This window comes from Sinohyriopsis cumingii, chromosome 16 (assembly GCF_028554795.1).
Source record: "Sinohyriopsis cumingii isolate HCF-2022 chromosome 16, ASM2855479v2, whole genome shotgun sequence".
Lineage (NCBI taxonomy): Eukaryota > Metazoa > Mollusca > Bivalvia > Unionida > Unionidae > Sinohyriopsis > Sinohyriopsis cumingii.
The window spans coordinates 4,757,235-4,775,094 of record NC_142976.1 but is presented as its reverse complement, the minus strand read 5'-3'; the positions used below and the strand labels follow the sequence as shown (position 1 = coordinate 4,775,094).

General features: G+C 33.1%; 1 protein-coding gene across 4 annotated transcripts in view; it reads left to right on the top strand.

Moving 5' to 3' along the window:
• Positions 1–17,860, top strand: part of LOC149779856 (protein fantom-like) — a 197,238-nt gene that overhangs the window by 144,135 nt on the left and 35,243 nt on the right. For 2 of the 4 annotated variants that reach the window (XM_089936524.1, XM_089936525.1), the window contains exons 30-33: positions 1,180–1,239; positions 3,862–3,933; positions 15,935–15,960; positions 16,989–17,055. In XM_089936524.1, coding sequence (XP_089792650.1) covers positions 1,180–1,239; positions 3,862–3,933; positions 15,935–15,960; positions 16,989–17,055 — 225 coding nt within the window. The remainder of the gene's footprint in view (positions 1–1,179; positions 1,240–3,861; positions 3,934–15,934; positions 15,961–16,988; positions 17,056–17,860) is intronic. The other 2 variants (XM_089936526.1, XM_089936527.1) reach the window with 2 other exon arrangements.

Below are 17,860 nucleotides of genomic sequence, written 5' to 3'. Positions count from 1 at the left end.
ATCCTTTCTTATTTCTTTGTAAAGGTGTAGTTGATGTAACAGTTTGTACTCTATGTTTCATGTTCAGATTTAGACCAGCAAGTTGTTCTCAAACATTTTATTTCCTCTGATGTCAGTTGTGGTTGAGAAAAACTGTATAAGAGACAATCCATTCGGGATGGTCTGCTTGTTATGCATGCGGATTGTTGGATCACTCACTAGTTACCAATAAATCTATTTAAACTGACCTTTGTATTCGGAAGGTAAGTATAATCCTTCCTGTTGATCCATGGCATTAAATATTTTTGAGCACTTTTAAGTATTATTCCTTGTCGGAACAGAACACCAGTTTATTCCACAGTTGTTGCTCTCAGATTTGAATTGTTGACAAATGCATGAAAAGCAGCATAACCCCAAAGGCAGTAGAAACATGTCTTAGCTGTCTTGTGAGGCCTATATCATTGGGAAATAACTAATGGATAGGATTGTTATATTATATAGTTCTTAAGGTAGAAGACATTTTATGACTGAGAGGAGAAAAAAACATAACAAACAACAAACAGTGGCCTTTGATGGATCAAAATATATCCTTGCATATGGCAGAACTGGGAATTAAACCCCAGACAACACATCAAATAATTAACAAGCATGCTATCACTGTGGCAGTCTATAATGCAGCTATAGCAGCATATCATATGGCTACATCACTGTGTAATATGCCTACATCTGTGTATAATATGGTTATAGCAGTGTATAATACGGTTAAAGCAGTGTATAATATGGCTATAGCAGTGTATAATATGGCTACATCAGTGTATAATATGGCTATAGCAGTGTATAATATGGCTACATCAGTGTATAATATGGCTATAGCAGTGTATAATATGGCTACATCAGTGTATAATATGGCTATAGCAGTGTATAATATGGCTATAGCAGTGTCATTATTGAATAATTTAAGGCAGTATGGTGTTGTCAGTCTTTTTTTCTGATCTCTTGAACAAAATATAAGCATTGTTTTCATAGAATCATAAAGTTGTTCTCATTATGTCTGAAATGAATTACATGCATTGAATAATTTCAACATTTGGCCCTAATTCAATTCATTTGAAAAATCTCATATCTAATGAAGCCTAATGTATATTTATTGTATTAGATTACACTGAATATGAACTTGCTTTCCATTAAATTTTATTTTAGAAACACCCAGAAGATCCACTGAGGATTCCCCAAAATCACAACCACCATCAGTCTTAGAAGGTGAGTGGTACTATGTTACAGGTTATTATAGGAATAGGGAAAAATTCTCAAAATCACAACCACCATCTGTCTTAGAAGGTGATTACCAGTAGTACTGTATAGTTAGTTATTATAGTTGGAAGGAATCCTCAAAATCACTTCCACCATCTGTTTTACGAAATGAATAGTACCATATAGCAATAGGGAGGAATCCTCAAAAAGGGTCAAAGATCAGTGGTCAAGGTCACTAACTGAAATATAAAATGGCTTCTGCAATAGATTTTCAGTTATATATTAATGTACTGCTCATGGTACTCTTGTTTGGAGTTCTTGATATTTTTAGTTTTAGAATTTGCCTTTTAATCTACACCGTATAGCCAGTATTGTGTTGACACTTGATTAAACCATATGCATACATTCATGCAAACACACACATAAACACACACTACACACACATTTAAGCCAAATAAAATAAAAGCCTGGAAGAAGAGAGTTCATGTTATTTGTGGGCCAAGGTCTAAACTTGAAAATTTTAAAGTTTTATTGTTGATTACTTGTATATATTGTTAATACAGATCACTGAAACAAGATCACATGCTTAACATGACTCCCAGGACCTGCTGTACTCAAGGTACCTGCCACAGATTTTTAAAAGACGATTCTGGAATTTTTACAGATCAAAAATAAAAATATTCCAGACCTAACAGGTCAAAATCCACATACTAAACATTCTCTACTGGTTTCTGACTAAAATATTTTAATTAAAAATATTTAATATTGTTTTCAAGACTTCTTAGTCATGTTTCAATTTATCCAGTCATTAGCAAGATTTTTCAATATGGCTGGACATATGGGTTGGCTTATGCATGGGTCATGCACTTTTTAAAGTTTTACCTATTCAGCTTGAGGGGTCAGCTTATACACACACGGGTTTATATGTGAGTATATACATTTCATATGAGGGGTCAGCTTATACACACATGGGTTCATATGTGAGTATATACATTTCATATGAGGGGTCAGCTTATACACACATGGATTTATATGTGAGTATATACATTTCATATGAGGGGTCAGCTTATACACACATGGGTTCATATGTGAGTATATACATTTCATATGAGGGGTCAGCTTATACACACATGGGTTTATATGTGAGTATATACATTTCATATGAGGGGTCAGCTTATACACACATGGGTTTATATGTGAGTATATACATTTCATATGAGGGGTCAGCTTATACACACATGGGTTTATATGTGAGTATATACATTTCATATGAGGGGTCAGATTATACACACATGGGTTTATATGTGAGTATATACATTTCATATGAGGGGTCAGATTATACACACTTGGGTTTATATGTGAGTATATACATTTCATATGAGGGGTCAGCTTATACACACATGGGTTTATATGTGAGTATATACATTTCATATGAGGGGTCAGCTTATACACACATGGGTTCATATGTGAGTATATACATTTCATATGAGGGGTCAGCTTATACACACATGGGTTCATATGTGAGTATATACATTTCATATGAGGGGTCAGCTTATACACACATGGGTTTATATGTGAGTATATACATTTCATATGAGGGGTCAGCTTATACACACATGGGTTTATATGTGAGTATATACATTTCATATGAGGGGTCAGCTTATACACACATGGGTTTATATGTGAGTATATACATTTCATATGAGGGGTCAGCTTATACACACATGGGTTTATATGTGAGTATATACATTTCATATGAGGGGTCAGCTTATACACACATGGGTTTATATGTGAGTATATACATTTCATATGAGGGGTCAGCTTATACACACATGGGTTCATATGTGAGTATATACATTTCATACATATAGGATTCACTTTGTTCTTCTGCCCATCTTTCCTTGTATTTATCATCCCTATCCAATCTACAACAAATATAACTGAATGATTGACATTAGATTTGCATCGTGAATGTGTCATGTCATGAACAGCTGCCACATAACCAAAACTGGGTCAGTTTGACATTTCTTTAATGATTTGGTAATTATGTCAGGGTTTTAATTCTAGCACATTTTCAACAAACTTACACTGAAATTATATTATAAAATGAAATTGTGTTGCATATCAAAATTATGTCATTGTGACCTTCTTTTCTGAGTTTATTCAACATCATTCTAAAAAAATGGAGGGGTGTATTTCTATATTTGTTCACCTGTTGCACCAAATGTGCATATTAGGGAGTAGTTTGAACTGAATATGTGTCAGACAAAAAAACTGGGTTACTGTAACCCATTAAGGGGTGTAATCAACATTTCTTAAACTTATGTCTTGGCTCTTGTTTTAATACCTTTTCACCTATTGCCAGTATAGTGCATTCGGGGGTGAAGTGTATCATGCAGCAGAACTAAATCACAGTGATCTGTTTTTTAGGGTTTATTAAACAGAACCTTAAAAGATATTGATTCCTGCCACAAAAGTTGGGGTATCTTTTAAGCTCCTGCTTACTAACACCTCTTGTTTTCCATCTTATTGTGAAAATTATAGAAATGTTTAGAGTTAGCAATGAATATACACAGTGTGTATTGGGAATATATTTATATATCTATATATGTGTGTATGTGTTTGTGTCAGCTCCTTCAGGACCACAGATAAATGCATATCCCTCAGAAAGCGAGTATGATGAAGAAACAGATTCTGAACGAGGTAACAAGTCTACGCAATTGATGATCAAAAAGTTTGTGTTTGGCCTCTTCCTTATCCACAGTTTATCCTTGACTTTTTGCACATCTCCGACTATTCTCATTATTTTCCTCCCTGTCAGTCTAGTCTCAGTTATTAAAGTTACGCTTATATAACTGTCACTTCAATTCAGGGACAGAACTGTGAACAATGTAAGGAATGGCTACCTCCATCTCCATCTTTACATTTTGTATTTGTGGGCATCATGTGACTTGCATCATTGAGACTAGACTGTTCATTTATGTATTTGTGTTGCTATTTTCAGTTCACATGTTGTTTTTACAAGCTGTAGGTCTTCTTCCTTAGTATGGGACTCTGATCTTGTATAGCTGTCAGCATTTTTCACATTCCTTTCATTCTTTAAGGATGTTTGCTGGTGATAGTTTTACATTTTAATGTTTACTTATCTGGGAGTTAATTAAAGAAATGTGGTGAAAAAATGACATTTCCTGTTACGGCCATTATATTTGGCAGCTTTCAAAATTGTCATATGTTCTGTGGTTCAAAAAAACATTCATTTTCAGAGCAGGTCATTAGGGTATTTCGCTTCTTGTTTCATATGTCACTGGCCTGAAGTGCAACAAATTGTTAAAGTTAATATTGGACACTGATTTTATACTGAGTATACTGTATCTGTAAAGGCTCTCAGTGATTTAATGCTGAATTTATGAAACAAGTTTAATAGTTTCCAGGTTTTGCTCATGAAGCTTGCATAAACTGGAAATCTTCAGTGAGTTTTGTAAATTTAATATTAAATCATTACCCATTTGTTAAACATATACTCTTAATTCATTTTTATTGAAACCGCTCCAGTGACCTACTGGTTAGGTTGTGGGTTCAACGGCCAAGTCATACCAAAGACTTACAAAAATGGTACTAACAGCTGCCTCGCTTGGCCTCAGCATTAAGAGGTTAGTGTTAGGACTGGTCGGCCTGGTGTCAGGATAATGTGACTGGGTGGGACATCATGCTACATGTCTGCAGCATTATGTCCCAGTGCTAGACATCACTATAAACTGTCACACTGCAGACATCATAGCGATATGACTGAAATATTGTTAAAGCTACGTTAAAAATCCAGAGCACACACACATTTGAATTGAACCCCTATTGGGTAAATCGGACATATTCTGAAAGACATAACCTTTTTTCCAGTGCTTATTGGAAAAATGGCTGCCAAGTTATTGTTAGTTATTTTAAAAGAGAAAATGTTCTAGAAGGCAGTGCAAGGGAAATTCCCATGGTCACAGCCAGTCAGTAATGAGAATACTGCAAAGAATTTCATGTGATTATTTTGGGCCAATCATATTCACATAAAGTAATATGTTAACTTGTTGAAATATCAAAAATATCAAACTGCACACACTATATGTAAAGTGTACCAACTATGTGAATAACTTGATTATGGATCCGGTCCAACAACATAGACTCTGATCTGCCATCACATAGACTCTGATCTGCCATCACATAATGCACTAGCAGTTTGCAGTTGGACCTGACGCGCTTGCAGGTGTATTTGGTAATTATACAGCAACCTATGAATTTCTTCACACTGTTAAAATGTTTTGACTCAGAAAATATTTATTAAAGTTACATCAATCTTGTTTTGCCAGCAACCATCCTGAATGTTTCTCCTTCCTTTCCTTAAATGTATATTTTCTCTTGTCCAGCCTAAACTTGGCTGAAAGCTTCTGTTTATGCCCTCCTTCCTCTGTTGCAGAGTCTGTATAAAATTGCATGCTAATCTTGTAAAATTTATTCATCAAATGTTTTAGCATCATCAAAATAGATGATAATAGTTTACCTTTCAATCATCTAGTTATATTTTGAAAATGGGATATGACTTTTTCAGTGCAAGGTACTCTGATTTTCATTTTAATTGTGGGGTAAATTTACATGATTTCATCTTGAATGTGCATACTCTATGTAAAGTGCAGCTCACTCAGTCTGACAGATCCACATATTCAAGCACCATCTTAAACTATGAAAAATGTTACCCACAAAACCATGAAAAATAATGCCCACAAAAATAAATAAACTCACAGCAATAACCCTAAAAAATGGCATGAGTCTTTCTGCAGATGAGCCTTTGTCAATCTGTACATTAGAGAAACAAATAGTGCAGTTCCTTAAAAAAATAGTTGTTACTGTCAGAAATCTGACAATTTCTGGTTTCAGGCTGATGGACAAGAAGTCAGTTTAAAATAATACACAAAGACAGTCAAAACCCATAGGCAAAACCCATAGGCAAAAACCTTTAGTTTTCTTGGACCTTCTCTGCTGATGAATTAAGCTCAAAATTTACAGATCTGAGTAAAATTACCACAAATTTACCATAATAATGTCCTGGTATAATGGTATAAACCTAGTTCATTTTAGAAATGGAAACCATTTCCATCAATTTAGCAAATATTTATCAAAATTATTAACACTGAGTGCAGGGATCGATATAACTTTGCTGTGAACTTTGGACAAACAGATGTAGATGAGAAAAAAAATCTGTGTGCATTTTCTAACATTATCAAGCATCAACTGTTGATTTCTTTTTGTCTATTATGCCTCCTTGTTATCGGCCTAGAACTTGTTGCAAAGGAAGCTGACCACATTTTCTTTTTAATGGACATCATATGTAAGCTTCATACTATCATACTATTTTTATTTATTTTTTGGAACAGACTGTGTTACATTTGTTAGTTTTCATTTAAACAGGCTGTGTTTCACTTGTTAGTTTTCATTCAAAAGAAACATTTGAAGTGTCTTCGCTGATCCACACCAAAATTTCAAACAATCCATGAATAAAGCACATACTATTAAAACAACTGCTAATTGATCCAAATTTAATCGTGGCTTTATTCAGAAAAATTCCAGTTATTTTAGTCAGCCAGCTACATATATATGTAACATGTGCCTTTGGGTAGATCTGTAGAAATGTAGGTTTTACTAAAATGGATTATTAAGTAGTACAAATGTTGGTGGAAATTATGGAGACTCCCTTGCCCATCATAGTTATCAGGTTTGACATCTGACATTATGGGACTGTGTCTTACTACAGGAAAAGTCCTATAATTCAGACATTCCTACCTCTCACAAGTCTCATTGATAAGGAAAATGTCACCACATTAAAATGACATGTATATTACTGTCATTAGAAAATCAGGTGTGTAATTGCAATTTCAACAGGTGTGTAATTGCAATTTCTACAGGAATTTCTACAGTTACAAGGCTTGTCACTTGTCTTATATTTATCAAAAGAGCCAGAAGGGTTAAGCTTGATGTGTTCACTATGAATATTAATTACTATTTCCTTGATTTGTATTTAGTATGAAACTTTCATCAGGTACTTGTAGTTTTTGTTAAGAGAGTAAGTATTGTAGTGGAGAAGTGTACTGTGTTAAAAAAAATTAGGACAGGGATGAGGACACTCATCATAGGGACTAATGCTTATAAAAACTTTCCTGGACCCTGTCAGTGTGCGTTACTTAGACAGTTAGGGAAGGATCCAAATGAACAAACATACAAAGTTGAAAGGCATAATTATGGACCAAGCATCAGTATAGTGTATGAATACAGAATTAAAATATAGACTAGGCATCTACATAGTGTATGAATACAGAACTAAAATAAGTTTTGGCTTTGTTCTCTGATGGTCTCAAATAGAATGCTGATAAATGACAAATCTCTGCTAAAATTTCAGTGTTGTTTTAAATAAGCCAATGTGCCAAAGGATTACTTTTGGAAGGAAAAGGAGAAAAAGAACTGATGTCCTGGTTATAATGCCCTAATAGTAGTCTGTGGTCAGAGTGGGAGCCAGAGTTTCTTGCAGTTTAGTTAGCATGAATGAAATAGAAAAATGTGAATAAAGACAAAAATAGAAATATACATGCAATTAAATGTTGGAATTTTCAACAGTGGTTTTAGGGCTATTATATCCCGAGATCAAATTGTTATGTTCCAAAAAAGGTAAGAGACTCATTTCAAATGAGAAAAGGGTTTTGGACCACCAAACATTCTTGGTACTCTCCCTTTTCTACCATTATTTCTGAGACCTTTGATAACTTCTGCCATCTTCATATACAAAATACAGATTTATTATGTTGTAATGCATCAAATGAGCACAGTGTCTTTATTTGAATTTCAAGGTTTCATTTACTAGAAAGCACTGTAAAATGCAACTAAATTATTGCAACATATTAAACATTTTAACAATTCCATGGGAGATATCAATGAATTACATAAAATAAATTGTGTTTAATGTTAGGTAATGCTATTAAAAGCACAAGCAAAATTCATAAAATATAGGTCATGTATATAATAACTCAGATAAGTTTAACATGTCTGCCAGGTATCAGTGCATTACCAAATGTACATTAATTCACATCATCAGCAGAAAACTAATCATTACTTGAATTTATGTGAATTTCACAGCAGGCATCTCTGAATTACCTTAGGTAAATTAGGTTTCAGCAGGTAATTAACACAGTCAAAACTAAAAAATTTGTAGGTTTTTCACCCACATCTGTCCATTTGATGTTTGATCTTACCATTGATCTATTTAGTCTCTATGCATATACATGTATTTTAATTATCTGTTCCAAGTCCTTTGGTAATTAAAAAAAAAGATTTTTTTTCTCAGTTTATCTTGGGAGTGGTAAAAAATTAATTCCTACTATCATTATATTCTTATATTTATGTTATGTTCATGTACAAATAAAATAAATCAACATCTATAGTTTGTGATAAGTAATAACAAAGTCTAGACTTGTGTAAATAAAACCCAAATAATAGTAACTGTAAAATTAGCTGGATATTAGGATAAATAAGGGCAGTATTACAGGTCCAATCAAGCAAAGCTAGATGAGGAAAAGTATCAAAGGGCAATATTACAGTTTGAATAAAGTAAAGCTAGGTGAGGAAAAGTATCAAAGTCTAATCAAGCAAAGCTAGGTGATAAAAAGTATCAAAGTAAAGCTAGGTAAGGAAAAGTATTAAGACCAGTAAAGCAAAGCTAAGCGAGGAAAAATATCAAAGGGCAATATTACAGCTCCAGTCAAGCGAAACTAGGTGAAGTAAAGTATCAAAGATCAATCAAGCAATGCTAGGTGAGGAAAAATATCAATGGGCAATGTTGCAGCCCTATTCAAGCAAATCAAGATGAGGAAAAATATCAAAGGGCAATATTACAGTTTCAATCAAGCAAAGCTAGGCAAGGAAAAATATCAAAGGGCAATATTACAGCTCCAATCAAGCGAAACTAGGTGAAGTAAAGTATCAAGGATCAATCAAGCAATGCTAGGTGAGGAAAAATATCAATGGGCAATATTGCAGCCCTATTCAAGCAAATCTAGATGAGGAAAACTATCAGCAAGCAATATTACAGTTCCAATCAAGCAAAGCTAGGCATGGAAAAATATCAAAGGGCAATATTACAGCTCGAATCATGCAAAGCTTGGCAAGAAAAGTATTAAAAGGCAATGTTACATTCCAGTCAAGCAAAACTAGATGAAGAAAAGTATCAAAAGACAATGATAAAGCTCCAATCAAGCAAAGCTAGATGAGGAAAAGTATCGAAAGTTAATGTTACAGCACCAATCAAGCAAAGCTAGGCAAGGGAAAGTATCAAAGGGCAATTACAGATCCAGTCAAGCAAAACTAGGTGAGGAAAAATATCAAAGGGCAATATTACAGTTCCAATCAAGCAAAGCTAAGTGAGGAAAAGTATCAAAGGGCAATATTAAATCTCCAGTCATACAAAGCTAGGTGATGAAAAGTATCAAAGGCAATATTACAACTCCAATCATGCAAAGCTAAGTGAGGAAAAGTATCAAAGGGCAATATTAAATCTCCAGTCATGCAAAGCTAGGTGATGAAAAGTATCAAAGGCAATATTACAACTCCAATCATGCAAAGCTTGGTGAGGAAAAGTATCAAAGGGCAATATTACAGCTCCTGAACATAGTTGTTATATTGACGTGTGCATTTAATAAGAATCTCATTCAATATCAAAATGTACAGACTAAGGTGGTTTTAAATCATTAAATGTCATCATGAGACAAAAAATAATAAACAGCTTACAACAAATTTTGTTTTGCCAGTGGGGTGGTTTATATATATATATATATATATATATACACACACACACACACACACACACACACAGCGTAATTAATGGTGATACAAGATGTTTCATGAACTTTTGAATATCTTCTGTCTTGCTACTTTGGCATAGCCCTGTCAATTTTATTACGTAAATAACTGCCATCTTCCAATCTAAAAACCATACCATGTTAGGAAGGGCTACATTAAATTTTCTGGTTTTTTTTCTTCAAATTTGTCTTCCTTGGATGGAAATTTGGAAGTCTCATGCCTCTAGCCTGGGAGGTTCTATCATTGCACTTAACTAAAAGCATACAGTCTAGTAATGCATTCTGCAAAAATGTATATACAGTGGAATCTGTTTATTCCGTACACTGTCGTTGTCAGTAAATATGTCTGGATTAATGAGTTTTCTGGTTAAATAAATCATACATTTAATTGGACAGTGTAGTCATATTGTATACACGTAAATGTATTGTATACATATATTCAGTCATGGATGAATGAATACATCTACTGACTTGTGTTTATTTCCCTTTATTATATCATGCACTTGTAGATGATTATAAGTTTAAACAATTACTGGCAAATCTCTTTTATGCTAGCGGCCAGTACTTCTCATCTGTGCTTGCTTGATGGTGTCACCATAATACTGTACATGTAATTTAAAAAGTAAAACTAATACAGACTGATATCTTGCAGTTAAATGCATTATGGTAAACTAATAAAATGCTGTCATTTTTATCAGTCATATTTGCAACTGTTATAGCTGCTGATGAGCCAATAATTGAATGAGCTTTTTATTCTGAAATGAAGTAGTATACCATTCAAAGGTTAAATAAATCAATTTTATTTGTACACCCATCAACAAACTGTGATTGTTACATAAAATTGGTAAACAACAAAGAGAACTAATGACACACATAATTTATTAAACATATGTTATTTCAGAAGTGGATGATTTGATCCCAGTGTATTTAATCATAACGCCCCTGTCAGCTAGTAGCAGAAATGTACCTTGTCTATACAATTGCTGGTTACAATATAGTCACGCTCCTTTAAGTTTTACACACACATGATTATGTGATTAATTTATAACTTTGACATGCCTTTAGAATTCGACCAATCAGAGATTGATAAATTAATACACTTCCAAATTTGAATAGGTGAGTCTATTTTATCCAACTTACTGTCTTTTCGTATACAATTTTTTAAATTTCCTTCCACTTTTTGCCCCGTTTTGATTTCCAGATCATATATATATATATATATATATATATATATATATATATATATATATGTATGTATGTATGTATGTATATATATATATATATATATATATATATATATATATATATATATGGGATTGCGAAACATGGTATCACAATGAATTACATGTTGGTATCACAATGAATTACTTGTTGGTATCACAATGAATTACATTTGGTATCACAATGAATTACATGTTGGTATCACAATGAATTACATTTGTATCACAATGAATTACATTTGGTATCACAATGAATTACTTGTTGGTATCACAATGAATTACCTTTGGTATCACAATCAATTACTTGTTGGTATCACAATGAATTACATTTGGTATCACAATGAATTACATGTTAGTATCACAATGAATTACATTTGGTATCACAATGAATTACTTGTTGGTATCACAATGAATTACATGTTGGTATCACAATGAATTACATTTGGTATCACAATGAATTACATGTTGGTATCACAATGAATTACTTGTTGGTATCACAATGAATTACATTTGTATCACAATGAATTACATGTTGGTATCACAATGAATTACATTTGTATCACAATGAATTACATTTGGTATCACAATGAATTACATGTTAGTATCACAATGAATTACATTTGGTATGACAATGAATTACTTGTTGGTATCACAATGAATTACATGTTGGTATCACCATTAATTACATATTGGTACATGTACATGTATCATTATTAATTACATGTAGATCCATCAACTCTTCATATAAAATTACAATTTAAGGATGAAACATTGAGGAATTTTGACTATGTGCACACTATTCATTTGTTTGACTCCATTCCACAAACTTCATTATGTATGTTGATAATGATTTTTCAGACTTTTCCATCCTTTTGTGATGCTGGTGGAAGGCTTGTTTTAAATTTTCTTTACATCTTATAATTATGTCCAATGTGATTGAGCATTGTTTACAAACATAATTTTATTTTTGACATTATAAACAGTACATAAAAAAAATCATCATGATATTTATATCCATCCTGTTATCAAGTATTATTCACAAATAGTAATAATTAAATAGGACAAAATTTAGAAGTACAACAAATTCAAGGTAGATTAGTTCTCCAAGTTTTCTGATGATTATATATAATAAGGTAGATTAGTTCTCCAAGTTTTCTGATGATTATATATAATAAGTCACTGCCATTATTTTGTTTTTAGTAGGGGTAAAACATTCCTTCGGTTACATTACAACTTTAATTTTTTTCTTGGGATTTAATTGATATGCCGACATTTTTTGTACAGCTGAAAATTATTACTAATTTTGAAAGTAGGGTGTCCAGAAAATTAAAGGTTCAGATATTTAGATTGGTATGTTTCATTTTCCTACCTTTTTCTGAATGCATATGGTAAAACAGTAAGTTTCCTTTTGGTGGAACTGGTCTATTCTTGGCTAGGAAAGACCCAAGAGTAATAATTTATATTATTTTTCAGCATCATGTCTTTATTGTTTGTGTTTCCTACAATCATGTTCAAATTCACAGGATAGATTGAATGTATTAAAAATAGTCAAAATGGGGAAATATTTGGTGTAATTGATGTATCAGTAATCATTGCTATACTATAATATCACAGTTCATGTTGGTACAGATTCTTTTGTATCAGTATTTTAACCATAACTGTCTATTAGTAGGATGGTTGTAGAACTATTACTGTTTACTCAAATAATATTTGGTATTACAAGGAGTCAAACATTTGGTTTAGCAGTGGCTTAAAGTCAGTCTCAGATTGGACTGAATCAGATCTTATACTTGATATGCAAGCATAGAGACTCACTTTGGCTTTAAATGCAATTAATATGGTGAAATTAATAAAAATTGGTAGCATTGTGATGTAGATGTCTAAAAAAAATGAGCTGTTCTGGAGTTACTACTTAAGTAATCTTTCCACACATAGACACATCATCCATCTGTTGAAGTTGGTCATTACCTTTGGAATCTTTCCACACACAGACACATCATCCATCTGTTGAAGCTGGTCATAACCTTTGTAATCTTTCCACACACAGACACATCATCCATCTGTTGAAGTTGGTCATTACCTTTGTAATCTTTCCACACACAGACACATCATCCATCTGTTGAAGTTGGTCATAACCTTTGGAATCTTTCCACACATAGACACATCATCCATCTGTTGAAGTTGGTCATTACCTTTGGAATCTTTCCACACATAGACACATCATCCATCTGTTGAAGTTGGTCATTACCTTTGGAATCTTTCCACACATAGACACATCATCCATCTGTTGAAGCTGGTCATTACCTTTGTAATCTTTCCACACACAGACACATCATCCATCTGTTGAAGCTGGTCATAACCTTTGTAATCTTTCCACACACAGACACATCATCCATCTGTTGAAGTTGGTCATTACCTTTGTAATCTTTCCACACACAGACACATCATCCATCTGTTGAAGCTGGTCATTACCTTTGTAATCTTTCCACACACAGACACATCATCCATCTGTTGAAGTTGGTCATAACCTTTGTAATCTTTCCACACACAGACACATCATCCATCTGTTGAAGTTGGTCATTACCTTTGTAATCTTTCCACACACAGACACATCATCCATCTGTTGAAGCTGGTCATTACCTTTGTAATCTTTCCACACACAGACACATCATCCATCTGTTGAAGTTGGTCATTACCTTTGTAATCTTTCCACACATAGACACATCATCCATCTGTTGAAGTTGGTCGTAACCTTTGTAATCTTTCCACACATAGACACATAATCCATCTGTTGAAGTTGGTCATTACCTTGGGAATCTTTCCACACATAGACACATCATCCATCTGTTGAAGTTGGTCGTAGCCTTAAGCTCAAAACCCTCATCTCTTTCTTCATCATTCACAAAAATCTTGTCAGTTTTTTCCAGAAGTATATGAGAAAGACCACTGGTTATTTATTATAATAAAAGTTACAGGTCAGCAAGTCATACTGATGGTTAGTATCACATAGGTTTTCACAGTGTTCCTCCAGGTAACAAATTCATATTGATACATATTGCTATACATATCATTTATATCACAATATTACAGTCAGGCGTTAGTACCCATCCCATGTAACCAGGAAATTACTACTTCTTGTTTTTCAGATTTCTTCAACTCTTTGCATACTTAGAAAATATAGTTTCTTTTTTTTTTTTGTATGGATAAACTTGATTGATATTAAAATGGCAATTCAAAAAACAGATCTAGTATATGATTCTTTAATTTTCTTCTCGATTACATTGTTCTCTTATCTTGGAAAATAAATTCTTCAATTTAAGAGAAAAATTAACTTTCGCAATTGGTCTCTAGATGGACTAACTATGTTAACACATTAACTCCTGGAGATTTTTGTCGTTTTTGCTAAACAGACCCATTATTTTTGTATCAAGACCACTCTTTATTCCAAATGCCCATCTGATCCTATTTTTTGCAAAGGTTCATCTGTCTATTTGCAGTTCATACTGGTTTGCCTTTGATCTGAGACCAAAAAGTCTAAAATCCGGACACAAAATCAGATTCCGACCACGGGCCAATTTTGGATAGAAAAAAAGTCAATTCCAAAAATTGAGATTTTTCCCTTGTATTTTGTGGTACAACTAGAAATTCCAGATTATTTGGTATCATTGTAGAGCTACATCTGTCTACCTTTCTTTAATACCACCCACCTTAGTGTGTCATGCATGACCATGAAGCTACAGAGCTTGGCAGTAGGCTACCTAGGGGTTAATGTGTTAAGGACATGTTACTTGCTTAAGAACTTGTTACTATAGGACATATGTATTAAGGACACTTTCTATGTTAGGTTAAGGGCTGTTACTATGTTAAAGACTGTTACTATGTTAAGTTAAGACCATTACTATTTTAAGAGCTGTTACTATGCTGAGGGCTTGTTACTGTGTTAAGGGCTGTTACTACATTAAGTTAAGAGCTGTTACAATGTTAAGTTACGTTCATTACTAGTATAAGGGCTGTTACTATGTTAAGTTAAGTATCATTACTATTTTAAGAGTTGTTACTATGTTGAGGGCATGTTACTATGTTAAGTTAAGGGCTGTTACTCAGTTCAGCTAAGGACCATTACTATATTAAGTTAAGGGCTGTTACTATGTTAAGGACTGTTACTATGTTAAGTTACGGGCAGTTGCTATGTTAAGTGCTGTTATGATGTTAAGTTACGGGCTATTACCATGTTGAGTTAAGGACCATTACTATATTAAGAGCTGTTACTATATTAAGTTAAGGGCTGTTAATATATTAAGGGAATGTTACTGCATTAAGTTAAGGCTGTTACTTTGTTAAGGACTGTTACTATGTTAAGTTAAGGACCAGTACTTTGTTAAGTTATGGACCATTACTATATTAATGACCGTTACTATGTTAAAGGCTGTTGCTATGTTAAGGACTGTTACTAAGTTCAGTTAAGGACCATTACAATATAAGTTAAGGGCTGTTACTGTGTAGAGTGCATTTTACTATGTTAAGTTAAGGGCATGTTACTATGTTAAGTTAAGGGCATGTTACTAAAAATCTATTGAAAACCTGTATTTATTTTATTTTCAGGTTCAAAGGCAGCTCCTTCATCTGTAGTATGTATATGTGTCATTGACAAATCTGTCTATATAGTACTTTTAATGCGTTAGGGACCAAAATTTACAAGGACCTTCTTGACAGATATGCAACAGTGTGTTATGGACCATAGTTTTTTTTAATGAATTCTGTCTTATTCAGTTTTCAAAAGTACAACTTGTATTCATTATCCAGAACCTAAGCATTAGTCATGCTGAATGGTAGTTAGTTATCAATACTTTTTGTCTTGTCATACTAATAGGTTTTTAGTTATTTATTATTATCAATACTTTTCAGTTTTGTTATGATTGTAATGCTTGAAACATCGTTTTCTGTGTTCTGAATGATATTCAAGTCAAGGAAGAAAAAAAACATCTTGAGTATGAGACGTTCCTGTCAAAAACTCTTGCCTAGAACTATGGCTAAAAGTTACAAATAAAGTTTATTTCCCTTTACTCTCTGAACTCAAATCAGCTCACAAATTCACAGCTTTTCTTACTACAAGGTAATTTGGACTGAGGACTGATGTAGATATTCACTGATCAAAGATTAATACTCAAATCACTACTCTTAAGCTTCTGTGAGGATTTATGAAACTTGACTCATTCATATTGAGGTTGAATTGCTTTTGCCCTGGCATTTGATTGCCATGGAGGCCATCTTCAAAAATCTTAAACTGCTGTCAAAAATCTGACAAATGCTAATTCTCCATACAGGTTGTTCATGTACATAATTCATGATGAATGTCCATTAGATTGAAAACCATATTGTTGCAACGTTATATATACTCTTATGAGATCTGCTGTGAAAATAAAATGTTATTTTGTCCATTTTTATTCATTATCATAGAAGAACATACAAAATGCATCTCAGTCAGATGAGTATCAGTCCTGTTTTGGGACTCTTGTTTAAAATATTTTAGCAACTATTTAAGGAATTGAGCAGATGACTAGAGTTTTAGATCAGTTAAACAAAATAGTTTCAGTTGTAGTAATCTGAACATAATCAAATATAAAAGAAAGCTTGAAATGCCTTGATCTTGTTTCAGATGAGCACAAGCCAGAGAATGGAAGACACCATGTTTGGAGATGATGCAAGGAGGGAATCCGAAACAGGTAGCATTATAAGGCTTTAATGAAGGGACGTACACAGCATTGTACATGTAGGCTACTTGTAGGTTTCAAAAGCTGTATACACAACATTACAGATATAGGCTGCTTGTAGGTTTCAAAAGCTGTATACACAACATTACACATATAGGCTGTTTGTAGGTTTCAAAAGCTGTATACACAACATTACACATATAGGCTGCTTGTAGGTTTCAGAAGCTGTATACACAACATTACACATATAGGCTGCTTGTAGGTTTCAAAAGCTGTATACACAACATTACACATATAGGCTGCTTGTAGGTTTCAAAAGCTGTAAATAAACATTGATAATAAATATCATCCTGGAAATCATTTAGACTGTTGTATGGGCCATGATCTCTGATGAAATATACAGATGTGGTTTAAAATGATAAAATAACATCCAGACAGACAGAGTATGTGATCTGCCCCCAACATGGTAATAGCTAATTTTTTCTTTTTAATTTAAATATTTCAGATTTTGCATGAAATGGTTCACTTATCACAGTAAACCATTAAAGCTTAAGTTTTCTTTGTCTCACTTATGCTAAACAGCAGCAACTATCAATCCATTTTCCATATTTTTATACAATATATTTCTTTAAAACTTTTAGCAATTTTAATGCTTGGATGTATTTGAATATTCTTTATTTAATTTGGATGATAGATTAGATGTTTTTCTTTTGTATGATATATCGATCTACTGATTCAGCAAGGTTTACAGTCTATGCCTGCCTCTGATAACCATTAGATTTAGGATTTAGTCTGCATTCCATTGCTTATTTTATTT